General features: G+C 62.1%; 3 protein-coding genes and 3 long non-coding RNA genes across 6 annotated transcripts; 5 read left to right on the top strand and 1 right to left on the bottom strand.

Moving 5' to 3' along the window:
* Positions 1–5,046: 5,046 nt before the first annotated feature.
* LOC125318154 lies at positions 5,047–6,169 on the bottom strand. The gene is made up of 3 exons (XR_007200274.1): positions 5,818–6,169; positions 5,218–5,238; positions 5,047–5,129 (listed from the first exon to the last, which is right to left on the bottom strand). It is a non-coding gene; the product is annotated as an uncharacterized LOC125318154 (long non-coding RNA).
* A 1,346-nt stretch (positions 6,170–7,515) lies between these two features.
* LOC125318167 lies at positions 7,516–8,788 on the top strand. The gene is made up of 2 exons (XR_007200286.1): positions 7,516–7,905; positions 8,427–8,788. It is a non-coding gene; the product is annotated as an uncharacterized LOC125318167 (long non-coding RNA).
* Positions 8,789–11,285: 2,497 nt separating this feature from the next.
* On the top strand, positions 11,286–13,402 carry LOC125318057 (Fc receptor-like protein 5). The gene is made up of 3 exons (XM_048288415.1): positions 11,286–11,657; positions 12,298–12,691; positions 13,276–13,402. The coding sequence occupies exons 1-3, from the start codon at positions 11,309–11,311 to the stop codon at positions 13,400–13,402; spliced, it is 870 nt and encodes a 289-aa protein (XP_048144372.1). The 5' UTR covers positions 11,286–11,308.
* A 3,419-nt stretch (positions 13,403–16,821) lies between these two features.
* LOC125318056 (Fc receptor-like protein 4) lies at positions 16,822–21,103 on the top strand. Its single transcript, XM_048288414.1, has 11 exons — positions 16,822–17,131; positions 17,737–17,757; positions 17,846–18,076; positions 18,394–18,648; positions 18,745–19,023; positions 19,485–19,754; positions 19,843–20,145; positions 20,225–20,311; positions 20,716–20,737; positions 20,826–20,905; positions 20,988–21,103. Exons 1-11 carry the CDS (start codon positions 17,101–17,103, stop codon positions 21,101–21,103), a joined length of 1,695 nt encoding a protein of 564 aa, XP_048144371.1. The 5' UTR covers positions 16,822–17,100.
* A 3,408-nt stretch (positions 21,104–24,511) lies between these two features.
* Positions 24,512–25,384, top strand: LOC125318168. The gene is made up of 3 exons (XR_007200287.1): positions 24,512–24,595; positions 25,083–25,167; positions 25,348–25,384. It is a non-coding gene; the product is annotated as an uncharacterized LOC125318168 (long non-coding RNA).
* LOC125318055 (Fc receptor-like A) lies at positions 24,891–27,686 on the top strand. The gene is made up of 6 exons (XM_048288413.1): positions 24,891–25,167; positions 25,348–25,618; positions 25,773–25,892; positions 26,405–26,423; positions 26,501–26,580; positions 26,665–27,686. Exons 1-6 carry the CDS (start codon positions 24,891–24,893, stop codon positions 26,750–26,752), a joined length of 855 nt encoding a protein of 284 aa, XP_048144370.1. The 3' UTR covers positions 26,753–27,686.
* Positions 27,687–27,970: the final 284 nt, after the last annotated feature.

Raw genomic sequence — 27,970 nt, 5'->3', positions numbered from 1 at the left:
GGGAGTACTGGGAGGGGGAATGCAGAGGCACTGGGAGTACAGCGGGACTGGGAGATAGAATGGGGAACATCTGGATGTACTGGGAGCAATAGAGAAGTACTGGGAACAAGATTAAGCAGCTCTTGGGGGTTGTGGGAGCAGTGGGAGGGAGAATGGGAGGTACTGGGGACACTGGGAAGGGGAGCAGAGAGCTTCACATGGTACTGGGAGTACTGCGGGGAGCGGAATGTGGAAGTCGCTGTGGTACTGGGGGTACTGGGATGGGGAGTGGGGAACCACTGGGGGTACTGGAAGTGGGAGAGAGGAACCCCTGCTGGTACTGGAAGGAGGAAGGGGAAGCACTGGCCACCCTATGCAGCTCCCCTCCCCCAACTTGTGACCACCTTCCCAGACAGGTTGGGAAACCACTGAAACTGAGGGGGAATGGGGGACCCAATGCCCCCCAGTGCCCCTTTAGTGGCCCCAGAATCACATCTTGTTGTCCCTGATGTCACTGGGTTCCCACGGCCTTGTGTGGGCTCCTGGCAGCTCTGCATAGGTCACCTGGAGGTCCTGGGGTGGGGTGGTGCACGGGGATCCTGTGAGAGATATTGGTTGTGGATACCTGGGAGGGGGGGGTGACACCCATGGGTGACGTGTCCCCATCCCTCCCCTGTACTCACCCCCTGCCTGCCCAGTGCCTACAATGTGGGTGTACAGCACCTCCCCCTCTTGCCAGGGGCCTGAAGGCTCCGGGGGGGCCCTGCAGGACAAAAGGGGGTGTGAAGGGTATCTGCAGAGGAGGGAAAAGGCGGTCCATGGCCACAGCCCCCCACTCACCTGTCCTGGGGCTTCCTGGCTGCTGCAAGGAAAGGTGGGAGGATGACTGTGGGGTCCCCAGGGCTCCTGAACCCTCCTTGGACCCTGGGTCATCCAACCCCCCCTAGGACTCCTGATTGCCTCCAGAACCTCCAAACACCCCCAAAGCCCCCAGAACCCTGAACCACCCCGATACCGCTGACTTCCCTGTGACCTCTGAGCTCCCAGAAGCCGAAGCCCGGCAGGGAGATCCACCCCCCCCCCCAACTGCCCCAGAATCCCTGAAGAGCCCTCAACATCCCTGTAAAACCCTCCAAGACCACCTCAAAGACCCCAGCAACTCCCAGTGCCACCCCAGTATTCCTCAAGAACCCCCCGCCCCAGGATGATCCAGGAGTCCCTGAAGACCCCTCCAAAGATCCCAGCAGTCAGAGCCAAGGTCACTGGGGCTCAGTCCCCACCATGTCAGGGGCTGTGGGTGCCACCCCATGGCCCCCCAGTCTTGGGGCCTCTCTCCAAACCAAGGAGCCCCATCCACCCCCATTGTCACCCACCCTTGTGTTGCCACCACTGACAGCTCATGGTGACTCCCAGCAGCAGGAGCAGGAACAACAGGGACCCAGCAACCCCTGCAGCCACTGCTGGGGAATGAGGGGTTCTGTGCGTGCTTCCACCTGGAGACAGAAGGTCCTCATCACCCAGGACTGTGACCCACGGTGGCAGCGGCTGTCACGCAGAGTGGGTTGGGATGGGGATGTGATGGATGGGATGGGTGAGATGGGGGCTGCTGTGACTGATGGGCCCCCCATCCCCGCACTCACTGCGCACCGTGACACGGAGCCGGGCGCTGCTCTTCCGCACGGCCCCCGCTCGGACCGCACCTGGCAGCTGTAATTCCCCGAGTGGGAGACCCCCACGGCGGGCAGCAGGAGCTGCGGGGACCCCTGCGGGCCCCCTGCCAACCGCCCGTGCCAGTAGAAGAGGTGCAGGAGGGGGGCTCGGGGCCGCAGGGGGCTGGGGGTGCTGAGGCAGCTGAGATTCAGGGGGGACCCCTCGGTGGGCTTGGGTGAACCCTCCAGCACCGGCACCGGGAAGAGCTCTGGGAAGGAGATGGGGTGGGGGTGGTCACCCCTGTTGGGGTCCCTCCCCTGGTGTGTAGCCCTGGGAGAGGGGCCCTGAGGGCACAGACACGGGGCTTCCCTGCCCCTGCTCAGCCTCGTTCCCATTGGTTGGTTTGTGTTCCCTGCGCGGGCCGAAGGACCCTTGGTCCCGTGACTGGAGCAGTTCCTGGGCAGAGCCCCGGCCATGCGGCTGGAGAAATAAACATCTCTGAAACAGCTATCAAGAATCTGTCTGTCCATATATATTTCCTTTCCACGGGACTCCTGGTTTGATATATGCGTGTTGCAGGATCCCCACTGCAACAAATGGTGGAGAATTGAGAGCAGAACGATCCCCGATCCCTAAGCGACTGATTTGTGTGAGTAAACCCTGGAAACTTTGGATTCCTCTTCTTGGTTTTGCTTTGCTATTCCATATCTAAACTATGGAGGAACCGTGGGAAGACTCTTGGCTCTCAGAGCCGCATATGGACATTTATCTTAAACTTAAAATGATTCTTGAACAACGATTTGTAAATTTTAGCTTGATTCAAGCTCAAAAAGAACTGAAACACTTCCTGGCATGGTTGTTTAAGAACTTTTTCTATGTTTCTTGGGATTTAATTCTTACGAAGGGCTTTTGGAAAACTGTTTGGACACAGTTAATTTTGGAGTCAAAATATATGCCGATGGAAGAATATTTTCGTGAATATTATTTAGTTACCGAGACTGTTGAGCAATGTCAGCTGTGTCCTGGCGAAGGGAAGCCTGGCGCAGGGACCGTGCGGCCCAGGCCACGTGCACCGAGCGCTCTGCGAGCAGCAGCGAGGCAGTTCCCGTGCGCGGGCGGAGCCACGCGAGCTGCAGTGTCGGTGGCGGAGCGAGGCGCGGCGGGACCCGGCGGTGCCCGCCCGGGCGCGCGCAGCGCGTGGTGGAACGAGCCCCGTGAACGTCCGACCGAGAGGGGCGGCGCGTGGGCGGCGGCGGGCGGCGATGGCGGTGGAGCGGAGCCGCACCCAGCCGAGACACGCGCTGGAGCAGGGCGCGGGGGAGTCATCGCTCGGGGGCCCGGCCGAGATGTGGGTGCAGCGTCCAGCAGTGGCAGCGAAGCTGCGACCAGAGGAGGCGACGCACGGAGAACTGAGCGGCGCGGCCCGGCCCGGCCCGCGCGGCCCCGAACGTGACCCCGGGAAGAGCGCGCAGGCACCAGCAGCCCCGACAATTCCAACACGGGAGCGACCGAAGGAGAGAGCAAAGACGCAGCGAGACAGAAAACAGCAGCCACTCGGAAAAACGAAAAGATCATAGTAACTAAGACCTTAGGGATAGTTAAATGGTATAATGTTAAGCAAAATTATGGTTTTATAACAAGGTGTGACAACCAGCAAGACATATTCGTGCATAGAACTGCTATTAAAAAGAATAACCCTGAAAAATACATCCCAAGCTTGGGAGATGGAGAGGTGGTGGAATTCAAAATTGTGCTAGGGAGAAAAGGGTTACAAGCATCGCAGGTCACTGGGCCTGATGGTGTTTCTGTAAAAGGCAGTAGATATGCAAAAAATCGTAGTCATGTTAGACAGTATCTCTATTGTAAGTCCCCCCTACAGTCTCCCTTTCCTAATCCCACCTTTCCCTTTTACCCTATGTCCTATTACCCCCAGTGTATTCCCAATCCATTTTTTCATCCATGGTTTCCCTCACAAAACCATGCTTTTGCCAACTGTTTCCCCAAAAATCCCTTTCCAATGCCGAGTGGAGGATGAAAAGGGGAAGGGAAGAAGTTAAACCCTCTCCTGCCTCAGTTTCCCCACAAAGCATGCTCAGAGTTCTGTCTCCCTTGTGTCAGCCCTAAGATGTTCCACAGAATCTGTTTGGACATTTAAAGACTCAGGAGGGTGGCTTGTTTTGTTTTGAAACTGTTCTTGTTATGTTTATCCAGTTGTTTTCATTCTCCTTTTATTAAAATAAAATGGGTGAGGTGTTGGGGTCCCTCCCCTGCCGTGTAGCCCTGGGAGAGGGGCCCTGAGGGCACAGACACGGGGTTTCCCTGCCTCTGCTCAGCCTCGTTCCCACTGGTTGGTTTGTGTTCCCTGCGCGGGCAGAAGGACCCTTGGTCCCGTGACTGGAGCAGTTCCTGGGCAGAGCCCCGGCCATGCGGCTGGAGAAATAAACATCTCTGAAACAGCTATCAAGAATCTGTCTGTCCATATATATTTCCTTTCCACGGGACTCCTGGTTTGATATATGCGTGTTGCAGTATCTCCACTGCAACACACCCCGAGCCAGCAGGGGAGGGCGTGCTGAGGTGAGGGATTGTGGGGAGCTCACTGTGCAGTGTCAGCAGGGGGATGGGGTGATGCACAACCTGCTGGGGATGAGAGTGGGGGAATCAGAGTATTTGGGGCGGCGGCCGTGGGGGTGCTCACCGTGCACTGTCACAGTCACTGGCACTGACTCCAGCCGGTTGGTTCCCATCTGGCAATTGCAGCTGTAGTGGCCACCGTGGTGCAGCTGCAGGGGAGACAGGGACAACTCTGTCCCATTGAGGGGCCCTCCCAGATCCTTCTCCTGGTGGTAAAATTGCATCCCGGTGACTGACTTGTTCTGCCAGCTCCGACAGTGCAGTGTCACCGTGTCCCCCTCCAGCAGTGCCCACGCCGGCACCGGCAGCACCAGTCGGTCTGTGGGACAGGAGGGTCCCATCGCACTGAGGGGCTTGACACAGGTCCAAGGTGGGTCCCCATGGCACCGGGGACCTCTGGGGGGAGTCTCCATTGCACGGGAGGATCCCAGGGACACCAGGGGTAACCCCATGGCACTTTTGTTGCCATAAGGGTTCTATTACACTGGGATGCAGTGGGGTGCACTGGGATGCACTGGGATGTCCCTGTATACAGGGGACAGGCTCTCGCCACATGAGGGGTGTGAAGCCACCCACGGAGTGGAGCCCACCCAGACCCACTGGGGACCACGCTGATCATTAATGATCCCCCTCATCATTGGAAACGCTCACAGAGGGCCTGCACTCGGTGCCGGGTCTGTCACACTGGTAGGTGCCACTCTCAGTGACAACGAATCAGTCGGGTCCCTGCAGCCGCCTGCGCTGCCCGTCCTTGTACCAGGTGGTGGCAGTGGTGGTGCCCGAGCCCTGGCAGGTCAGTGTCACCTGGTCCCACAGCATCGGCGGTGTCCAGGGGGGATCCACGAGGAGCTGGGTGGTCTGGGCGCCTGCGGGTGACAGGGGACACCAGCCTGCCAGGGCCAGCGCGGGATGGGGACAGCGGGGTGGGGACGTGGCATCCCCCCGAGGACTCACCAGCGAGGCCGAGGGTCTGGGCTGGAAGGGAGAAAGGACAGGGCTGGGTGGGGCAAGTGGCACCGCAGGGACAGCAGCACCCGGGGCACGGAGTGTGGGGCTGTCCCCAAATTCTCCCCACAGGGTCACCGGTTTAGCACAGAGGTCATGAGGACAGGGACACCTCTGTCACCCTGGGCTGAGGCAGGACATGGGGACACTGTGGACACCCCATGCTTGTCCAAGTCACCTCCACCCACCCCACAGCACCTGTCCCCACAGCCCTCTGCCCATGATCCCATCCCAATGGCACCTGGCTCCGTGGCCCATCCTGATGGTGCTTGGCCCTTGTCCCTGTCCCTGCATCCCTGTCCCCCTGGCCCTGTTCCCACAGCTGCCCCGGCCCCAACATTCCTTTTGCTACATCCGACTCCCTCCATTCCTGTCCCCATGGCCACCCCTCCACTCTGGTCACATTTAAGGGGTCCATGCCCATGCTCGGGCTCTGCTGACCTTGGGGACCTCAGGGCACCCCGCAGACCCCCTGTGCCCCCTCCCCATCACTCTCTGCCTCACCAGGGCCCATCCCCGGGGCGTCAGGCCCGTGCCCGGGGCACTCACCCCACAGGAGCAGCGCCACCTTCCCGGCCATCCCGGTGTCCCCGGCCACCCGGGCTGGCTGTCACACGTTGCCGGGGCCACCTGTCCCCTGTCTGGCGGCTCTTGGGACCAAGGGGAAGGAAGCGATGTCACGTTTCATCCCCACGTGTAGGTGGCCCTTGGTGGGGGTAGGGTGGTGGCAGGGTGGAGACACAGCAGGGGACAGGCTGGGGACATGGTGGGACATGGTGTTCCCAGGAGTGGGGGGCTCAGGGCATGTGGGGATCTCAGAATGGGTGTCCCAGGGGAATGGGGAGAGTGGGGAAGTGACAGGGAGTGGCTGTCTGGGGAATGGGGGTCCCCATGTGTCAGGGGGTCCCCAGGATGGGGGTCTTGAGGGAATGGGGGCAAAGGGGGTGGGGGGAAATAGATGGAGATGCTGGGCAACAGGAGACCCAGGATGGGGCTCCGAGAAAAGGGGGACACAGGGAATGGGGCTGCCACGGTCGGATTCCCAGGGGAATGGGGGTCCCAGGGATGGGCAGTGCCTGGGGGGGCTCGTGGGTCACAGCTCCTTCACCAGGTGCCTCAGATTTTGGGGTGACTCAGGGCCCAGCACGGCCCCCCCGGGGCGCTCATTACCTGGGGCAGCATCACAGGGGGGTCCTGGATAGCTCCGGTTCTGTGTCCTCTCCACCCTTTGGCTTTTTCCTCTTTATTTCTGTTTTGTCCTTCATTTCCTCACGTTTGTGCCACGCTACCTCACCCCCCAGTGTGCGGCTCAGTGATCCTGGGGAGCTCCTGAGCAGGGAATGGGTTGGGGGACCCTGTGCAGGGGGAATAGGGGGTGCGGGGGCGCAGAGAGGGGTGGAGGGGCAGTGGGGGATGGGAGTGTCCGGCTGTGCCCCCCAACACTTTCACTTTCCCTCTCCAGCAGCAGAAGGAAGAGGCCGTTTGTGCTGAGAGTCAGACGGGGGCGGGTTCTGACCTGGGGGGGCACATCCAGAGGGGTCCTGTCCTAGAGGTGTCCCTGTTCTGGGGGTGACACGTCCTGGGGGCATCCTGTCCCAGGGCTGCCCCATCCCGGCTGCCAGGGGGGTCCTGTCCTGGGGGATGGCGGTGCTGGGGGGGTCACTGGACACATTCCTGGGGGGGGTCCCTCTACCAGTGGTGGCACATCCTGGGGACCCCTGTCCTGGAAGGGCCCTGCTGGCTCCCACTGTCCCTGGTTGGACACTGTGACCTCTGCAGGGCACAAATTTGGGGCTGCCCTGTCCCTTCTATGTCCCTTCCCCTTGACGCTCCCCTCCACTCTGGGAGCCCCCAATCCCCCTTTGGGATCCCCCAAGGTGCAGCCCCTCTTCCCCATCCTGCAGCCCCCTGTGACCCTTCTGTGGGTGAGAAGCCCCACGGGGTGCCAGTGGGGGTGACAGGGGATGGGTGTCAGTCGCCGAGGGCACAGACCCCGCCACAACCTCCCACAGCCACCCCAAGCCCCCAGCCCTGGCAGGGTCTCAGCGCTGGCAACCAGGAAATGGATGAGACCCTGCAGATGAAACGCACGGGACACTCCTGGCTGTGCCCCGCTCTGCCCACAACACCTGAGCACCAACCTGCCCCCTCTGCCTCAACACCCGCATGGAAAAATGGAGCTTTTTTCCTTCTGGAAATGGCTGATTTGGCCAAAAATTGATACCACACCACTGAGACACCACAAATGTGGGGGGGCTGGAGCTGTGGTGGGGCTGCCTCCCACCTCCTGATCCCACTGCCCCCCCCACGTGGTTTCCGTCCTGGGGGGTTGGGACACTTTGGGTTTATTGGTTTTGGGAGAAAACCTATTCCAGACTTCTCCATTCTCGCTCATCCCCTGCAGGATCTGAGGCGGCAAGAGCAGCTTGGGAATGGAGCCCCAGGCAGGAAGCAGCTCCCAAACTCCTCCGTGCAGCCAGTGGCCATCTGAGTGTGGGGCCAGGCCACACCACAGCCCCACTGCGCAGGGATGGGCATTGGCCAGCCCTGCTCTGGCCAGCCCCAGGGGCAGCCAGGACCTGAGGGTCCCCCCTGCCCCCTGGGCTTTGACTCTCGCAGCTTTAGAGCTGCTGCAAGGTGAGAATTGTGTGGGGGAAAAGGCGTGGCTGTGGTTTGCTCAGGTCTGCGAGAAGCACAAAAGCCAAGGGGAGCCCAAGCAGTGGCTCTGCGAGCGAGGGCCTTTGATGGTTTGCAGAGCAGGGCTGGCTGGAAACCACCCCTGCAGGGGCAGCTGCGAGGGAAGCAGCCCGGAAATGCAGCAATGGATCATTTTGTCCCTCTGCCCAAGGCACTGAGGGAGCCCCAAAACTCAGGCAAATCCCACAAGGAGCTGCTCAGCACCCTGAGCGGGACCCTCCTCCTTCCTGGCTCAAACCTGCCGCCCTTTGGATGCTCCTGGAAAGAATGTTTGGGTTCTGGCTGTGGCCGCCACACGAGAGGGAGAAGTGTGGAAATATCAAGCCATGGCTCCACCCGTGGATCTGGGGAACGGGGGGTGGGAGCAGGAGCAGGGAGTGCCCAGGCAGGGGAATTCAGAGTAGGATGGAGTGGATTTACCAGGGAATCAGACCCTGAGGGACACATGGGCATTTCCACAGCTTCCTGTGCAGTGCTCCCAGGATGGACAGAGTTGCTCCCTTTTGGCAGCAGAACCCATGGGAAGTCAATCAAGTCTCAGGGTGGCAATGAGAAAAATGGGAAGAGTTCCTAAATATGGCCCAAGAAAAGCCATCCTTGTGGGCTGGGTTGCTGCCCAGCAGACAGGGAACAATCCCATGCACCTGTTGGACACTCAGGGAGATTTCCCACTCCGTGTTACCCACAGGCAAACGCGGCTGTGGGATGCACCAATGGGCTCCAAAAGGGAACCAAAAAGTCTCATTTCTTTGTGATTTGTTTGGGTTTTTATTGTGAGAGACCTGTTGGGAGACCAACGATTAAAAGGATTCTATAAACCAGAGGATTTTGTAAGAGTGTCGGTTTGATTTTGGCTGAGTTGATTTTTGTTTACTGGGAAAAAATTGGTGTGGGAAAAGCTTTGTGCCTTTATCCTATGGATGTAGGATTTTGTCTTAACCAATTGGGAATGAGGGGAATTCAACCAAATGTAGCCTGGCAGTTACCATTGTCAGGGGCCGGTTATGAGAGGGAAGGCTGGAATTTGGGGCACCCGGGAGGTCACAGTGCCCCAGCGGGAATGCTCAGGGCCCTCCGGGAGAGGGGTCCCCAGGATGTGCCACCTCTGGGGCAGGAATCCCCAGGACGTGGCACCCCCAGAATGAGGACCTGCCTGGGACAAGACCCAGGCGTCACTACACCTGAGGAGCCCTTTTCCACCAGGACAGGACCCCTCTGGATGTGCCCCCCCAGGTCAGAACCCGCCCCCCTCTGACTCTCAGCACAAACGGCCTCTTCCTTCTGCTGCCGGAGAGAGAAAGTGAAAGTGTTGTGGGGCACAGCCCAACACCCCCATCCCCCACTGCCCCCCACCCCTCTCTGCACCCCCACACCCCCTATTCCCCCGGCACAGGGTCACCCCAACCCGTTCCCTGCTCAGGAGCTCCCCAGGATCACTGAGCCGCACACTGGGGGGTGAGGCAGAGTGGCACAAATGTGAGGAAATGAAGGATAAAACAGAAATAAAGAGGAAAAAGCCAAAGGGTGGGGGGGACACAGAACCGGAGCTACCCAGGACCCCCCTGTGATGCTGCCCCAGGTAATGAGCGCCCCGGGGTGGCCGTGCTGGGCCCTGAGTCACCCCAAAATCTGAGGCACCCGGTGAAGGAGCTGCGACCCACGGGCCCCCCCAGGCACTGCCCATCCCTGGGACCCCCATTCCCCTGGGAATCCGACCATGGCAGCCCCATTCCCTGTGTCCCCCTTTTCTCGGAGCCCTATCCTGGGTCTCCTGTCGCCCAGCATCTCCATCCATTTCCCCCCACCCCCTTTGCCTCCCATTCCCTCAGGACCCCCATCCCCAGCACCCCCTGACACATGGGGACCCCCATTCCCCAGACAGCCACTCCCTGTCACTTCCCCTCTCTCCCCATTCCCCTGGGACACCCATCCTGAGATGCCCACATCCCCTGAGCCCCCCACTCCTGGGAACACCATGTCCCACCATGTCCCCAGCCTGTCCCCTGCTGTGTCTCCACCCTGCCACCACCCTTCCACCACCCTGCCCCCACCAAGGGCCACCAACACATGGGGATGAGACGTGACCTCGCATCCTGCCCGCCACCCAGGGGACCGGTTGCCCCGGCAACGTGTGACAGCCAGCCCGGGTGGCCGGGGACACCAGGATGGCCGGGAAGGTGGTGCTGCTCCTGTGGGGTGAGTGTCCTGGGCACGGGCCTGACGCCCCGGGGATGGGCCCTGGTGAGGCAGAGAGCAGTGGGGAGGGGGCACAGGGGGGCTGCGGGGTGCCCTGAGGTCCCCAAGGTCAGCAGAGCCCGAGCATGGGCATGGAGCCCTTAAATGTGACTGGAGTCATGGGGTGGCTGTGGGGACAGAAATGGGGGGGACAGGAATGTAAGGACTGGGATGTATCCAAAGGACCCTTGGGGCCGGGGCAGCTGTGGGGACAGGGATGCAGGGACAGGGACAAGGGCCAAGCACCATCAGGATGGGCCACAGAGCCAGGTGCCATTGGGATGGGATCATGGGCAGAGGGCCGTGGGGATGTGGCCGTGGGGACAGGTGCTGTGGGGTGGGTGGAGGTGACTTGTCCAAGCATGGGGTGTCCACAGTGTCCCCATGTCCAGCCTCAGCCCAGGGTGACAGAGGTGTCCCTGTCCTCAAGACCTCTGTGCTAAACCGGTGACCCCGTGGGGACAGTTTGGGGACAGCCCCACACTCCGTGCCCCGGGTGCCGCTGTCCCCGTGGTGCCACCCCCACCCAGCCCTGTCCCTTCTCCCTTCCAGCCCAGACCCTCGGCCTCGCTGGTGAGTCCTCGGGGGGATGCCACGTCCCCGCCCCGCTGTCCCCATCCCGCCCTGGCCCTGGCAGGCTGGTGTCCCCTGTCACCCGCAGGCGCCCAGACCACCCAGCTCCTCGTGCAGCCCCCCTGGACACCGCCGGTGCTGTGGGACTGGGTGACACTGACCTGCCAGGGCTCGGGCACCGCCGCTGCCACCACCTGGTACAAGGACGGGCAGCGCTCGTCCTTGTACGATCGATTCGTTGTCAACGAGAGTGGCACCTACCAGTGTGACAAACCCGGCACCGGGCTGAACCCTCCCGTGAGCGTCTTGAATGGTGAGGGGGGATCATAAATGATCAGGGTTGTCCCCAGTGGGTCTGGGTGGGCTCCGCTCCATGCGTGGCTTCACACCCCTCATGCGGCGTGAGCCTGTCCCCTGCATACAGGGACATCTCAGTGCATCCCAGTGCACCCCTCTGCATCCCAATGTAATGGGACCCTCATGGCGACAACAGGCCATGGGGTTACCCCTGGTATTCCTGGGATCCTCCCATGCAATGGAGACTCCCCCCAGAGGTCCCCGCTGCTGTGGGGACCCACCTTGGACCTGTGTCGAGCCCCTCAGTGCGATGGGACCCCCCTGTCCCACAGACCGGCTGGTGCTGCAGGTGCCGGCACGGGCACTGCTGGAGGGGGACACAGTAACACTGCGCTGCCGGAACAGGAAGGATACATCGGTCAGCAGGGTGCGATTTTACCAGGACGAGATGGATCTGGGGAGGACACTCAATGGGACAGAGCTGTCCCTGTCCCCCCTACAGCCACACCACAGCGGCCGCTACCACTGCGAGGGCTTGGAGGGCTTCAAGCTGTCACGGTCAGTGCCCGTGACAGTGACAGTGCACGGTGAGCACCCCACAGCGGGAACTCCCATATGCCGACAGCCACAAACCACTTCCCAGGGACTCGGGGTCACTGTCCCCCCTCCCATCTCCTTCCCAGAGCTCTTCCCGGTGCCAGTGCTGGAGGATCCCCCCGAGCCCACCGAGGGGTCCCCCCTCAATCTCAGCTGCCTCAGCACCCCCAGCCCCCTGCGGCCCCGAGCCCCCCTCCTGCACCTCTTCTACCGGGACGGGCGGTTGGTGGGGGACCCGCAGGGGTCCCCGCAGCTCCTGCTGCCCGCCGTGGGGGTCTCCCACTCGGGGAATTACAGCTGCCAGGTGCACTCTGAGCAGGGGCCCGTGCGGTAGAGCAGCGCCCAGCTCCGCGTCACGGTGCGCAGTGAGTGCAGGGATGGGCGTGGGGAGCCCAAACAGCCGCCACGGGTCCCCCAGTCCTTCCTGGGGACGCCGCAACTCCCAGACAACTTTGCTGGGTTCCGCCATCCCTGCCCTGTGCCCCTCATTCTTCTCCGTGTCCCCTCAGCCCTTGGCCTAGGGTTACCCCATCCATGACATCCCATATCACAGCCATCCCAAGTTATCACCCTCCACCCCCATCGTTCCAGCCCCTTCCCCCGGCCTCAGCCCTGCCTCTCCCCCCACAGTGCCCGTGGCCAATGCCACCATCAGCCCCGGTGCCCTGGCACAGCCGGTGCGCGCAGGTGACCCCGTGACCCTGCGCTGCTCGGTGCAGGTGAGCTCAGCCCCTGTCACCTTCACCTGGCTGCACAACAGCAGCGAGGTGGCCCGGGGTCCCCTCCTGGAGCTCGGGGGCGTCCATGTGGGACATTCCGGCACCTACCAGTGCCTGGCCACCAACCAGCTGGGACAGGATGGGCACCACGTGTTCCGGGCACTCAGCCCCGAGCTGGCACTGACGGTGACACCACGGGCACACTGGGACACAGGTGGGGTCACTCGGGGTCATTGGGATTGCAGCACCCCCGCAGTGACAGGTGACCCTGATGTGTCCCCCTCTGTCCCCAGCAGTGGCTGCAGGTGTTGCCGTGTCCCTCCTGTTCCTGGTCCTGCTTGTGGGTGTCACTGTGGGCTGTCAGTGGTGCCATCACCTGGGTGGGTGAAAATGAAGCCGATGGGGGCCCTGGGGAGCTGGGAGGCCACCGAGAATGTGGGGGTGATGGGGCAGCACGCACAGCCACTGACTTGGGCAGCGCTGAGTCCCCAGTGACCTTTGCTCGAGGTCCTCAATGATTTGGGGTGATGTTGGAGGGTGGTGCAGGGATGCTGGGAGTTCTTTCCTTAATCCTGGGGCAGTCTGGAGGGTGCCCATCCATGCCAGCCTTGGGGCTCTGGGGGCTAAGGGAGAAGAGGGGTGGTTCAGGGTTTCTGAGGCTCATCAGGGATACTCAGGGGTCCTGAGGGGAATTGAAGGTCCAGTGGGAGTTCAGGATTACCGAAGGTGGATGAAGGCCCCTGGGACCTCAAAGTCACCCCTCCAGTTTTCCTTTGCAGCCACCAGGAAGCACCAGGAAAGGTGAGTGGGAGGCTCCAGCCATGACCCCCCTTTTACCCAAACCCCCAGGACCTCCCATTCCCTTCCACACAACCCCTTATTCCCACAGGGCCCACCCGCAGCCCCCGGCACCCCTGGTGGAGGAGCCTCAGGCGACCTACATGGAGCTGCTGGGGCCGCACAGGCAACCGTGGGAACCCAGCGACATCTACGACAATCTACAACAAAAGCTGTGACACTCTGGGAAGTGGGGGGCACTGGGGGGCACTGGGGGTGCCCCCTCCATGGCTCCTGTGGTTGCCCATGGGACATGGTCGTGAGTCGGGGGTGGCTGCACAGGCCACCCAGAGCTCCCCATTCCCTCTCCCAGTACCCCCAGGGGCTCCCCCATCCCCTTTTCAGTACCTGCAGGGGCTCCCCAACCCCCATTGGAGTGCTCCGAGTACCCCCAGTGACTTCCCCATTCTCTCCCCACAGTGCTCCCAGTACACCCAGGGCTTCCCCATTCCCCCTCCCACTACCCCTATCCCATCCTGCTGCAAAAGGGGGAGTCAGGGAGGATCCTTTTTGATACATTTCTTGGACAAAAATGAAGCACAAACACGGCAATGTTGTATCTGAGAACTGTTTCTTGATGAAGGAGGGTAAATGTTCTTAGCGAAGGGGGATAGCAAAGAGAGTAGAGAGGGGAAAAGAGAGAGACAGAAACAGAAGACAGGCACAGCGTTGCTGCAAGAACCCCGGGCACTCCGTTGGCTCGGCAGATGCAGCGTGTCCTGCGCATCCTCCGTGAGCCCGCGTGGCTTTTGCGAGCGGCCAGGGGTGATTTCCAAGCAGCCGTGGCAGCACGTCTCCGGTGTTGGCAAAGAACGGCTGCGGTCCGGCTGCTGCGGGCCGGCTGCCATGGGCTGGTACTGCGGGTTGGTACCGCCGTGGGCTGGTGCGGCACGCTGGTTGCAACGCAGGCAATGCAGGTGTAGTGGTTTGGTCCAAAATACTCATTACTGTTTACCTTCTTAGAGATAAGAATTAGGAGAAACACAAAGCAGGCACCAAACTTGAAAGAATATAAAGAAGTTTATTAACAGACCTAAAAGAAGAAAAAAAATCATTCCACACCTTCAGAACTCTTCTCCTCCCCCCACCTTCCTCCTTTCTCCTACTGACAATGTAAAAAACAACCCTTGAGATGTTCAGTCTGTTTATCACTTCCATAATAACCTTGTTCAGTCCATTCAGGAAGAGGAGTCTCTCTTACCCATGCTATGAAAACATTATCACAACGAGACAGCCGCCCGGGTTGGTTCTCTGCTCGCATGTGTGTCCCTTCCCCCCAACTTGCAGCTTTTCCCACCACTGCTTTCGAGGGTCCACTCTTGAAATTACTGGGGTAAAATTTTAAGGTTGAGCCATTCATCTCTGGGAACATTTCATCTCTAAGAACAGAGGCCCTCCTCCTTCCCTGAGAACAAAGGGTCTTCCTCATCTTCATCTCTAGGACTATCTCTGGGAGCATCTCTAGGAACTGAGGTTTTCTCCATTCCCATTTGGAGCAAAAGTCCTCATCGTTTCCATCTCTCCCTGTCCAAACTTCTCATGAAATTACAGCTGCGTCAGCATCTGCCTATCTCAGCGCAGGTGCTTTTGCTTACGAGTTGAACACTCCACCCCCCAGATCTTCATGAAATGACAACGGGATACTCTGATATATCATAGCTTCACAACAGACTTTCAGCTTTAAGCATCTCCTCTTTCTCTTCCCGCAGGTTTTCAGCTCTCCACAGCAATAAAAGGGTTAATCTGACCTCAGCCTTGCAGCTGGAATTTTGCTTATGGCAGTGGAGAGGGGGGAGAGCCAAGCCGCTACAGCTGCCCACAGCAAGGCAGTGGGGGGTGTTTCCACGGATGGAACAGGCCCATGGCTTCAGGATGGCCGTGGCCCGCTGGCCCCCACACGGGCCCCACAGCCACCTGTCTCAGCACCGGAAATGAGAGAGAGCTGTGGGGGGTTTGTCTACTCTTAACTGTGGATCACAGAGGCGGTCACAACTTTAAGTGGTTTATAGAATTGTCCATATTCAAACTGGCCAGCTGATAAGTTCTGTTAGGTCACAGAGGAAGCTGTAAGCACCCCTTGGCAAGGACATCCCTTCCAGGACTATGCTGCTAAAATATGACACTTGGGCAGAGGGACAAAATGATCCATTACTGCATTTCCGGGCTGCTTCCCTCGCAGCTGCCCCTGCAGGGGCGCTTTCCAGCCAGCCCTGCTCTGCAAACCATCAAAGGCCCTCGCTCGCAGAGCCACTGCTTGGGCTCCCCTTGGCTTTTGTGCTTCTCGCAGGCCTGAGCAAACCACAGCCACGCCTTTTCCCCCACACAATTCTCACCTTGCAGCAGCTCTAAAGCTGCCAGAGTCAAAGCCCAGGGGGCAGGGGGGACCCTCAGGTCCTGGCTGCCCCTGGGGCTGGCCAGAGCAGGGCTGGCCAATGCCCATCCCTGCGCAGTGGGGCTGTGGCGTGGCCTGGCCCCACACTTGGATGGCCACTGGCTGCACAGAGGAGTTTGGGAGCTGCTTCCTGCCTGGGGCTCCATTCCCAAGCTGCTCTTGCTGGCTCAGATCCTGCAGGGGATGAGTGAGAATGGAGAAGTCTGGAATAGGTTTTCTCCCAAAACCAATAAACCCAAAGTGTCCCATCCGCCCAGGACGGAAACCTCGTGGGGGGGCAGTGGGAGCAGGAGATGGGGGGGCAGCACCACAACAGCTTCAGCTTTTCCACATTCGCGGTGGCTCAGTGGTGTGGTATCAATTTTTGGCCAAATCAGCCATTTGCAGAAGGGAAAAAGCTCCATTTTTCCATGCGGGTGTTGAGGCAGAGGGGGCAGGTTGGTGCTCAGGTGTTGTGGGCAGAGCGGGGCACAGCCAGGAGTGTCCCGAGCGTTTCATCTGCAGGGTCTCATCCATTTCCTGGTTGCCAGCGCTGAGACCCTGCCAGGGCTGGGGGCTTGGGGTGGCTGTGGGAGGTTGTGGCGGGATCTGTGCCCTCCCCGACTGACACCCAGCCCCTGTCACCCCCACTGGCACCCCGTGGGGCTTCTCACCCACTGAAGGGTGATAGGGGGCTGCAGGATGGGGCAGCACCCCCTATTCCCCCTACACAGGGTCCCCCCAACCCATTCCCTGCTCAGGAGTTCCCCAGGATCTCTGAGCCGCACACTGGGGAGTGAGGCAGCGTGGCACAAACGTGAGGAAATGAAGGATAAAACAGAAATAAAGAGGAAAAAGCCAAAGGGTGGGGGGGACACAGAACCGCAGCTACCCAGGACCCCCCTGTGATGCTGCCCCAGGTAATGAGCGCCCCGGGGTGGCTGTGCTGGGCCCTGAGTCACCCCAAAATCTGAGGCACCCGGTGAAGGAGCTGAGACTCACGAGCTCCCCCAGGCACTGCCCATCCCTGGGACACCCATTCCCCTGGGAACCCCACTTTGGAAGCCCCATTCCCTGTGTCCCCCTTTTCTAGGAACCCCATCTTGGGTCTCCTGTTGCCCAGCATCTCCATCCATTTCCCCCCATCCCCTTTGCCCCCCATTCTCTCAGGACCCCCGTCCTGGGGACCCCCCGACACATGGGGACCCCCATTCCCCAGACAGACACTCCCTGTCACTTCCCCACTCTCCCCATTCCCCTGGGACACCCATCCTGAGATGCCCACATGCCCTGAGCCCCCCACTCCTGGGAACACCATGTCCCACCATGTCCCCAGCCTGTCCCCTGCTGTGTCTCCACCCTGCCACCACCCTGCCCCCACCCTGCCCCCATCAAGGGCCACCAACACGTGGGGATGAGACGTGACCTCGCTTCCTGCCCGCCACCCAGGGGACAAGTGGCCCCGGCAGCGTGTGACAGGCAGCCCGGGTGGCCGGGGACAGCGGGATGGCCGGGAAGGTGGCGCTGCTCCTGTGGGGTGAGTGCCCCGGGCACGGGCCTGACGCCCCGGGGATGGGCCCTGGTGAGGCAGAGAGCAGTGGGGAGGGGGCACAGGGGGTCTGCGGGGTGCCCTGAGGTCCCCAAGGTCAGCAGAGCCCGAGCATGGGCATGGAGCCCTTAAATGTGACCAGAGTCGTGGGGTGGCTGTGGAGACAGGAATGGGGGGGACAGGAATGGAGGGACTGGGATGTAGCAAAAGGAACCTTGGGGCTGGGGCAGCTGTGGGGACAGGGCCAGGGGGACAGGGATGCAGGGACAGGGACAAGGGCCAGGCACCATCAGGATGGGCCACAGGGCCAGGTGCCATTGGGATGGGATCATGGGCAGAGGGCCGTGGGGATGTGGCCGTGGGGACAGGTGCTGTGGGGTGGGTGGAGGTGACTTGTCCAAGCATGGGGTGTCCACAGTGTCCCCATGTCCTGCCTCAGCCCAGGGTGACAGAGGTGTCCCTGTCCTCAAGACCTCCGTGCCAAACCGGTGACCCCGTGGGGACAGTTTGGGGACAGCCCCACACTCCGTGCCCCGGGTGCCGCTGTCCCCGCTGTGCCACCCCCACCCAGCCCTGTCCCTTCTCCCTTCCAGCCCAGACCCTCGGCCTCGCTGGTGAGTCCTCGGGGGGATGCCACGTCCCCGCCCCGCTGTCCCCATCCCGCCCTGGCCCTGGCAGGCTGGTGTCCCCTGTCACCCACAGGTGCCCAGACCACCCAGCTCCTCGTGCAGCCCCCCTGGACGCCGCCGGTGCTGTGGGACCGGGTGACACTGACCTGCCAGGGCTTGGGCACTGCCGGTGCCACCACCTGGTACAAGGACGGGCAGCGCTGGTGGCTGCAGGGACCCGACCGATTCGTTGTCACTGAGAGTGGCACCTACCAGTGTGACAGACCCGGCACCGGGCGCAGCCCCCCCGTGAGCGTCTCCAATGGTGAGAAGGGATCAGAAATGATCAGCGTGTTCCCCAGTGGGTCTGGGTGGGCTCCACTCCGTGGGTGGCTCCACACCCCTCATGTGGCGAGAGCCTGTCCCCTGCATACAGGGACATCCCAGTGCATCCCAGTGCACCCCTCTGCATCCCAGTGTAATGGGATCCTCATGGCGATTCCAGTGCCATGGGGTTACCCCTGGTGTCCCTGGGATCCTCCCATGCAATGGAGACTCTCCCAAGAGGTCCCTGGTGCTGTGGGGACCCACCTCGGACCTGTGTCGAGCCCCTCAGTGCGATGGGACCCTCCTGTCCCACAGACCGGCTGGTGCTGCAGGTGCCGGCGCGGGCACTGCTGGAGGGGGACACGGTGACACTGCGCTGCCGAGGCTGGAAGGATACGTCAGTCACCAGGGTGCGATTTTACCAGGACGAGAAGGATCTGGGGGGGCCCTTCAAGGGGACAGAGCTGTCCCTGTCCCCCCGACAGCTGCACCACAGCGGCCGCTACCACTGCGAGGGCTTGGAAGGCTTCAGGCTGTCACGGTCAGTGCCCGTGACAGTGACAGTGCACGGTGAGCACCCCATAGCGGGAACTCCAATATCCCGACAGCCCCAAACCACTTCCCATGGACTTAGGGTCACCGTCCCCCATTCCATTTCCTTCCCAGAGCTGTTCCCGGTGCCGGTGCTGGAGGGTTCTCCCGAGCCCGCCGAGGGGTCCCCCCTCAATCTCAGCTGCCTCAGCACCCCCAGCCCCCTGCGGCCCCGAGCCCCCCTCCTGCACCTCTTCTACCGGCATGGGCGGTTGGTGGGGGGCCCGCAGGGGTCCCCGCAGCTCCTGCTGCCCGCCGTGGGGGTCTCCCACTCGGGGAATTACAGCTGCCAGGTGCGCTCCGAGAGGGGGGCCGTGCAGAAGAGCAGCGCCCAGCTCCGCGTCACGGTGCGCAGTGAGTGCGGGGATGGGCGCGGGGAGCCCCGACAGCTGCCACGGGTCCCTCAGTCCTGCTCAACCCTCTGCGTGCGTCCCTGCCTTCCCAGGTCTTTCCCTGGACCCTCCCTTCACATTCCCTGATCCCTGCATCCCTCCTTGGGTCCCCTTACCCCTTCCTAGGTAGACCTCCCCCTCACTTAGGTCACTCCAAGGTCCACGGATCCCATCCATTCCTGGCTCCAAAAAACCTTCCCTGTGGTTCCCTCCAATCCTCTCCAGGTCTCCACTCCCTTAATTTCCAATCTCTCCCTGGGGTCTCTTCCTCCCTTTTCAAACCTCTCCTCCATCTCTTGGCCCCCTTCTTCCTCAATGGGGTCCCCCCATCCCTCCCTGATCCTCTGTTCTCGGAGTCCGTCATTGGTCCCTGGCGTCCCCCACCCTCCAAGGTACCCCATTCCCTTTTTGCCTCTCCCGCAGGGGTCCCGCTCTCAGGGGTGTCCGTGTCGGCGCAGCCCCCCGGGGGACAGGTGGCACTGGGGGACCGCCTGGTGCTGAGCTGCGCAGTGGCCACGGGGACAGGTCCCCTGTCCTTCTCCTGGCACCGGGGTGACTCGTGGGCACTGCTGGGCACCGGCCCCCACCTGGAGCTGCGCCACGTTGGGGACAATGACAGCGGCCACTACCAGTGCAGGACCAGCGACGGGGACAGCGTGGCTGAGAGTGTCCCCATAAATGTCACCGTCCTGGGTGAGCGGGAACCTCCGGAATGGGGTGACCCCACCCACCACATCACCATCCCCCATGCCAGGTGCCAGCCCCGTCTGTGTCCCCACAGTGCCCGTGGCCAATGCCACCATCAGCCCCGGTGCCCTGGCACACCCGGTGCGCACAGGTGACCCCGTGACCCTGCGCTGCTCGGTGCAGGTGGGCTCAGCCCCTGTCACCTTCACCTGGCTGCGCAACGGCCGTGAGGTGGCCCGGGGTCCCCTCCTGGAGCTCGGGGGCGTCCATGTGGGACATTCCGGCACCTACCAGTGTGTGGCTACCAACCAGCTGGGACAGGACGGGCACCGCGTGTTCCGGGCACTCAGCCCCGAGCTGGCACTGACGGCGACACCGCAGGCACACTGGGACACAGGTGGGGTCACTCGGGGTCATTGGGATTGCAGCACCCCCGCAGTGACAGGTGACCCTGATGTGTCCCCCTCTGTCCCCAGCAGTGGCCGCAGGGGTTGCCGGGTCCCTCCTGTTCCTGGTCCTGCTCCTGGGTGTCATTGTGGGCTGTCACCGGTGGCTCCGCCTGGGTGGGTGACAATGGGGCCAATGGGGGCCCTGGGTATCTGGGAAGCCACCTAGAATGTGGGGATGATGGGGCAGCACCCACAGCCACTGACTTGGGCAGTGCTGAGTCGCCAGCGACCTTTGCTCGAGGTCCTCAATGATTTGGGGTGGTGTTGGAGGGTGGTGCAGGGATGCTGGGGGTTCTTTCAGGAATCCTGGGGCAGTTTGGAGGGTGCCCATCCCTGCCAGCCTTGGGGCACCAGGGACATCCGAACCAGGGGCACTGGTGTGGTTCAGGGGTTCTTAGGGGCTCCAGGAATGCTGGGGAGTCCTGGGGGGAATTGAGAGCCCTGTGGGAGTTCAGGATTCCTGAGGGAGGCCACGGCCCTGGGGACCCCACAGTCACCCCCACCCCTTTCCTTTGCAGCCTCCAGGAAGCACCAGGAAAGGTGAGTGGGGGGCTCCAGCCATGACCCCCCCTTTTACCCCAACCCCAAGACCTCCCATCCCCTCTCACACATCCCCCCATCCCTGCAGGGCTCCCCCGGAGCCCCCGGCACCCCTGGAGGAGGGGGAGGTGCTGTACACCCACGTCACAAGGACGAAGCGGACGCAGGGTGAGTCCGGGGTGGGACACACAAAGGGACACGTCACCCACGGGGGGTGTCACACAGATGCCACAGCCAGGGTCTCCTGCAGGGCCCACCTGCACCGCTCCACCCCAGGATGCCCAAGTGACCTACGCGGAGCTGCCGGGACCCCACGGGCGACCGCGGGCACCCAGTGACATCTACGGGAACGTGCCGGGACACTGAGGATGCTGGGGAACACTGGAGGACCTGACTGATTTCTGTTGGGCCCAAAATGCAGCTTTTTGCTGAAACTGGGAGAAATGGTCTTTCTTTGTTCAGCTATGTCCTGCTTTAGGAACGGGATTCTCCAATTCTTTGCTTCTACTAAAAACTTTCTCTCCCTGTCTGGCTGTGGAGGGCAGTGAGAGAGCGGCTTTGGTGGGTGCGGGGCATGCGGGCAGCGTCAGCCCACAGCAAGGCAGGAAGGAGGAGGGTCCCGCTCAGGGTGCTGAGCAGATCCTTGTGGCATTTGCCTGAGTTTTGGGGCTCCCTCAGTGCCTTGGGCACAGGGACAAAATGATCCATTGCTGCATTTCCGGGCTGCTTCCCTCGCAGCTGCCCCTGCAGGGGCGCTTTCCAGCCAGCCCTGCTCTGCAAACCATCAAAGGCCCTCGCTCGCAGAGCCACTGCTTGGGCTCCCCTTGGCTTTTGTGCTTCTCGCAGGCCTGAGCAAACCACAGCCACGCCTTTTCCCCCACACAATTCTCACCTTGCAGCAGCTCTAAAGCTGCCAGAGTCAAAGCCCAGGGGGTGGGGGGGACCCTCAGGTCCTGGCTGCCCCTGGGGCTGGCCAGAGCAGGGCTGGCCAATGCCCATCCCTGAGCAGTGGGGCTGTGGCGTGGCCTGGCCCCACACTCAGATGGCCACTGGCTGCACGGAGGAGTTTGGGAGCTGCTTCCTGCCTGGGGCTCCATTCCCAAGCTGCTCTTGCCGGCTCAGATCCTGCAGGGGATGAGTGAGAATGGAGAAGTCTGAAATAGGTTTTCTCCCAAAACCAATAAACCCAAAGTGTCCCAACTCCCCAGCACAGAAACCACCCGGGGGCGGGGGGGGGGGCAGTGGGAGCAGGAGAAGGGGGGCAGCCTCACCACAGCTTCAACACTCCAACACTGGCGGTATCTCAGTTGTTCGGTATCAATTTTTGGCCAAATCAGCCATTTCCAGAAGGAAAAATGCTCCCTTTTTCCATGCGGGTGTTGAGGCAGAGGGGGCAGGTTGGTGCTCAGGTGTTGTGGGCAGAGCGGGGCACAGCCAGGAGTGTCCCGAGCGTTTCATCTGCAGGGTCTCATCCATTTCCTGGTTGCCAGCGCTGAAACCCTGCCAGGGCTGGGGGCTTGGGGTGGCTGTGGGAGGTTGTGGCGGGATCTGTGCCCTCGGCGACTGACACCCATCCCCTGTCACCCCCACTGGCACCCCGTGGGGCTTCTCACCCACAGAAGGGTTACAGGGGGCTGCAGGATGGGCAAGAGGGGCTGCACCTTGGGGAATTCCAAAGGGCGACTGGGGGCTCCCAGAGTGGAGGGGAGCGTCAAGGGGAAGGGACATAGAAGGGACAGGGCAGCCCCAAATTTGTGCCCTGCAGAGGTCACAGTGTCCAACCAGGGACAGTGGGAGCCGGCCGGGCCCTTCCAGGCCAGGAGTTCCCAGGATGTGCCACCACGGGGAGAGGGACCCCCCCCACCAAGGAATGTGTCCAGAGACCCCCCCAGCACCGCCATCCCCCAGGATAGGACCCCCCTGGCAGCCGGGATGGGGCAGCCCTGGGACAGGATCCCTCCAGGACGTGTCACCCCCAGAACAGGGACCCCCCCCAGGACAGGACCCCTCTGGATGTGCTCCCCCAGGTCAGAACCCGCCCCCCGACTGACTCTCGGCACAAACGGCCTCTTCCTTCTGCTGCCCGAGAGAGAAAGTGAAAGTGTTGTGGGGCACAGCCGGACACCCCCATTCCCCACTTCCCCCCCACCCCTCTATGCGCCCCCGCACCCCCTATTCCCCCTGCACAGGGTCCCCCCAACCCGTTCCCTGCTCAGGAGCTCCCCAAGATCACTGAGCCGCACACTGGGGGGTGAGGCAGCGTGGCACAAACGTGAAGAAATGAAGGACAAAACAGAAATAAAGAGGAAAAAGCCAAAGGGTGGGGGGGACACAGAACCGGAGCTACCCAGGACCCCCCTGTAATGCTGCCCCAGGTAATGAGTGCCCCGGGGTGGCCGTGCCTGGCCCTGAGTCACCCCAAAATCTGAGGCACCCCGTGAAGGAGCTGCGACCCACAAGCTCCCCCAGGCACTGCCCATCCCTGGGACCCCCATTCCCCTGGGAACCCGACCGTGGCAGCCCTCAGGACCCCTTTTCTCAGAACCCCATCCTGGGTCTCCTGCTGCTCAGCACCTCCATTCCCTTCCCTCCACCCCTTTGCCTCCCATACCCTCAGGACCCCCGTCCTGGGGACCCCCCGACACATGGGGACCCCCATTCCCCAGACAGACACTCCCTGTCACTTCCCCACTCTCCCCATTCCCCTGGGGCACCCATCCTGAGATCCCCACATTCCCTGAGCCCCCCACTCCTGGGAACACCATGTCCCACCATGTCCCCAGCCTGTCCCCTGCTGTATCTACACCCTGCCGCCACCCAACCACCACCCAGCCACCACCAAGGGCCACCACCCTGCCACCACCCTGGCTCCAGCAAGCACCACTAACACGTGGGGACGAGATGTGACCAAGCTTCCTTCCCACCACCCAGGGGACAAGTGGCCCTGGCAGCGTGTGACAGCCAGCCCGGGTGTCTGGGGACACCTAGATGGCCGGGAAGGTGGTGCTGCTCCTGTGGGGTGAGTGCCCTGGGTACGGGCCTAAGGCCCCGGGGATGGGCCTCGGTGAGGCAGAGAGCGGTGGGGAGGGGGCAGAGGGGGTCTGCGGGGTGCCCTGAGGTCCCCAAAGCCATCAGAGCCCAAGCATGGGCATGGAGCCCTTAAATGTGACCGGAGTGGCTGTGGGGACAGGAAGGGGGGGGAGAGGAATGGAGAGAGTGGGATGTATCCAAAGGAACCTTGGGGCTGGGGCAGGTGCGGGGACAGGGCCAGGGGGACAGGGATGCAGGGACAGGAACAAGGGCCAAGCACCATCAGGATGGGCCATGGAGCCACGTGCCATGGGGTGTGTGGAGGTGACTTGTACAAGCATGGGGTGTCCACAGTGTCCCCGTGTCCTGCCTCAGCCTAGGGTGACAGAGGTGTCCCTGTCCTCAAGACCTCCGTGCCAAACCGGTGACCGCAGGGGGACAGTTTGGGGACAGCCCCACACTCTGTGCCCCGGGTGCTGCTGTCCCTGCGGTGCCCCCCCCACCCAGCCCTGTCCCTTCTCCCTTCCAGCCCAGATCCTCGGCCTCACTGGTGAGTCCTCGGGGGGATGCCACGTCCCCGCTCCGCTGTCCCCATCCCGCGCTGGCCCTGGCAGGCTGGTGTCCCCTGTCACCCGCAGGCACCCAGACCACCCAGCTCCTCGTGCAGCCCCCCTGGACACTGCCAGTGCTGTGGGACCGGGTGACACTGACCTGCCAGGGCTCGGGCACCGCCACTGCCACCGACCGATTCGTTGTCACTGAGAGTGGCACCTACCAGTGTGACAGACCTGGCACCGGGCGCAGCCCTCCCGTGAGCATCTTATAATGGTGAGAAGGAATCAGAAATGATCAGCGTGTTCCCCAGTGGGTCTGGGTGGGCTCCCCCCCATGGGTGGCTTCACACCCCTCATGTGGCGTGAGCCTGTCCCCTGTATGCAGGGACGTCCCAGTGCATCCCATTGCACCCCAGCGCATCCCAGTGTAATGGGACCCTCATGGCGACAACAGTGCCATGGGGTTACCCCTGGTGTTCCTGAGATCCTCCCGGGCAATGGAGACTGCCCCCAGAGGTCCCTGCGGCTGTGGGGACCCACCTTGAACCTGTCTTGGGCCCCTCAGTGCGATGGGACCCCCCTGTCCCACAGACCGGCTGGTGCTGCACGTGCCGACGCAGGGGCTGCTGGAGGGGGACATGGTGACACTGCGCTGCCGGAACAAGAAGGATACGTCAGTCACCGGGATGCAATTTTACCACCAGGAGAAGGATCTGAGGGAGGCCCTCAACGGGACAGAGTTGTCCCTGTCTCCCCTGCAGCTGCACCACAGTGGCCGCTACCGCTGCAATTGCCAGATGGGAACCAACCGGCTGGAGTCAGTGCCAGTGACTGTGACAGTGCACGGTGAGCACCCCCACGGCCACCACCCCAAATACCCTGATACCTCCACTCTCATCCCCAGCAGGTTGTGCATCACCCCATCCTCCTGCTGACGCTGCACAGTGAGCTCCCCACAATCCCTCACCTCAGCATCCCCTCCCCTGCTGGCTTGGAGTGATCGCCCCCACCCCATCTCCTTCCCAGAGCTCTTCCCGGTGCCAGTGCTGGAGGGTTCTCCCGAGCCTACCGAGGGGTCCCCCCTCAATCTCAGCTGCCTCAGCACCCCCAGCCCCCTGCGGCCCCGAGCCCCCCTCCTGCACCTCTTCTACCGGCACGGGCGGTTGGCGGGGGGCCCGCAGGGGTCCCCGCAGCTCCTGCTGCCCACCCTGGGGGTCTCCCACTCGGGGAATTACAGCTGCCAGGTGCGGTCCGAGCGGGGGCCGTGCGGAAGAGCAGCGCCCGGCTCCGCGTCACGGTGAGCAGTGAGTGCAGGGATGGGGGGCCTACCAGTCACAGCAGCCCCCATCTCACCCATCCCATCCATCACATCTCCATCCCAACCCACTCTGCGTGACAGCCGCTTCCACCGTGGGTCACAGTCCTGGGTGATGAGGACCTTCTGTCTCCAGGTGGAAGCACGCACAGAACCCCTCATTCCCCAGCAGTGGCTGCAGGAGTTGCTGGGTCCCTGTTGTTCCTGCTCCTGCTCCTGGGAGTCACCATGAGCTGTCAGTGGTGGCAACACAAGGGTGGGTGACAATGGGGGTGGATGGGGCTCCTTGGTTTAGAGAGAGACCCCAAGACTGGGGGGCCATGGGGTGGCACCCACAGCCCCTGACATGGTGGGGACTGAGCCCCAGTGACCTTGGCTCTGACTGCTGGGATCTTTGGAGGGGTCTTCAGGGACTCCTGGATCATCCCGGGGGGAACCTTGAGGATTACTGGGGTGGCACTGGGAGCTGCTGGGGTCTTTGAGGTGGTCTTGGAGGGTTTTACAGGGATGTTGAGGGCTCTTCAGGGATTTGGGGGGAGTTTGGGCGGGGGGGTGCATCTCACCCGCCAGGCTTGGGCTTCTGGGAGCTCAGAGGTCACAGGGAAGTCAGCGGTACCAGGGTGGTTCAGGGTTCTGGGGGCTTTGGGGGTGTTTGGAGGTCCTGGAGGCAATCAGGAGTCCTAGGGGGGGTTGGATGACCCAGGGTCCAAGGAGGGTTCAGGAGCCCTGGGGACCCCACAGTCATCCCCCCACCTTTCCTTGCAGCAGCCAGGAAGCCCCAGGACAGGTGAGTGGGGGGCTGTGGCCATGGACCGCCTTTTCCCTCCTCTGCAGATACCCTTCACACCCCCTTTTGTCCTGCAGGGCCCCCCCGGAGCCTTCAGGCCCCTGGCAAGAGGGGGAGGTGCTGTACACCCACATTGTAGGCACTGGGTGGGCAGGGGGTGAGTACAGGGGAGGGATGGGGACACGTCCCCCATGGGTGTCACCCCCCCCACCCAGGTACCCACAACCAGGATCTCTCACAGGATCCCCCTGCACTACCCAACCCCAGGACCGCCAGGTGACCTATGCAGAGCTGCCAGGAGCCCACACAAGGCCGTGGGAACCCAGTGACATCAGGGACAACAAGATGTGATTCTGGGGCCACTAAAGGGGCACTGGGAGGTTCTGGATTCTCTTGGCCCCTTTCCCAAACCCTCCTCCGCCGTGCTGCCCCACACCATGATGTCACCAAGGCCCTGGGGGTGTTCCAGAGCCTCCCCCTTTCCCAGGGCAGTCGGGATCAGTCCATGGCACAGGGTGGGCTGTGTTTCCAGTCAGTTCCAGGGGCTCTGGACGCCCCTCCAGGTCAGGGCAAACTGTGGCCTGCCCTCTGCTGCCACAGGAATGGGGACAAAGGCATTGGCAACATCCATGCTGGCACCACTTGGCTGTCTCGGACTCCAGCTCGCCCTGGAGTTCCGGCATGTCTGGCACAGCCGCTCTCAGTGGGGCTGGCACTTGGTTCAGGCCCCCACAGTCCCTGTCAGTGGCCACTCTCCACTGGACTCATGCTCTGGCCATGTGGGGCTCTTGAAGGCTCAGCAGGTCTGCCTGAGCACTCCCAGCTCTCCAGGTCATGGCTCATCCCAGGCATGGCGTCCTGCAGTCCTGCTCGGTGCCGTCTTGCCGACGGGGCCCTGTTGTGGTGGCCGTAGGTCCCTGTTGTTCGTGCACCCTCAGCAGCCCCACAGCAGAAGGGTCCTGGGAGAGCCCAGGCCAGGGATTGAGCTGTGGAATTGCCTCTGTCTCCATAGCAGCTCTGCCAAAGCCCAACAATGCCCTTTGGGCTCCCTGAAATACCCGCTCCAGCACCTGCAGCCCCTCGTGCCACTCCCTCCTCCTGTGCTCGCTGCCTGCAGGGCTGTTCCTCTCCCAGCCCTCTGGCTCCTCTTGGCTGCTGCAGTTGTATTTCTGCCATGCCTTGGATTTGCCCTTCCCAGCTCAGGGCAGCTCCAGGCCCACTACTCTGGCCTGTTCCAGCACACGCCTCTAGTTCCAGGATCTGTGGGAGACATTGCCATGGCAACAGTCGGTCCCCACACATCGCAACAGCAGCTTCGGAGGCGCTGTCACAGTCACTTCGGACACCCCGTGACAGTCCCGGCACCCGCAGCTCGATGGCAGCCGGGCCCCTTCCCAGTGCTCTGGGACCACCATTGCGGTCCCTCCTTTCCGCGGGCTCCACGCCGGGGTCTCTGCTCCCCCGCCGTCCTGGGGTCTCCCCTCGGCCATTTCGGTCCCTCCCCCCTCGGGGCTCCCCTGTGGGCTCCCGGTCCCTCCATCCCGGCC

Source organism: Corvus hawaiiensis, chromosome 29 (genome assembly GCF_020740725.1).
Source record: "Corvus hawaiiensis isolate bCorHaw1 chromosome 29, bCorHaw1.pri.cur, whole genome shotgun sequence".
NCBI lineage: Eukaryota > Metazoa > Chordata > Aves > Passeriformes > Corvidae > Corvus > Corvus hawaiiensis.
Note: the sequence above shows the minus strand (reverse complement) of the source record. Positions and strands in the feature narration are given on the sequence as shown.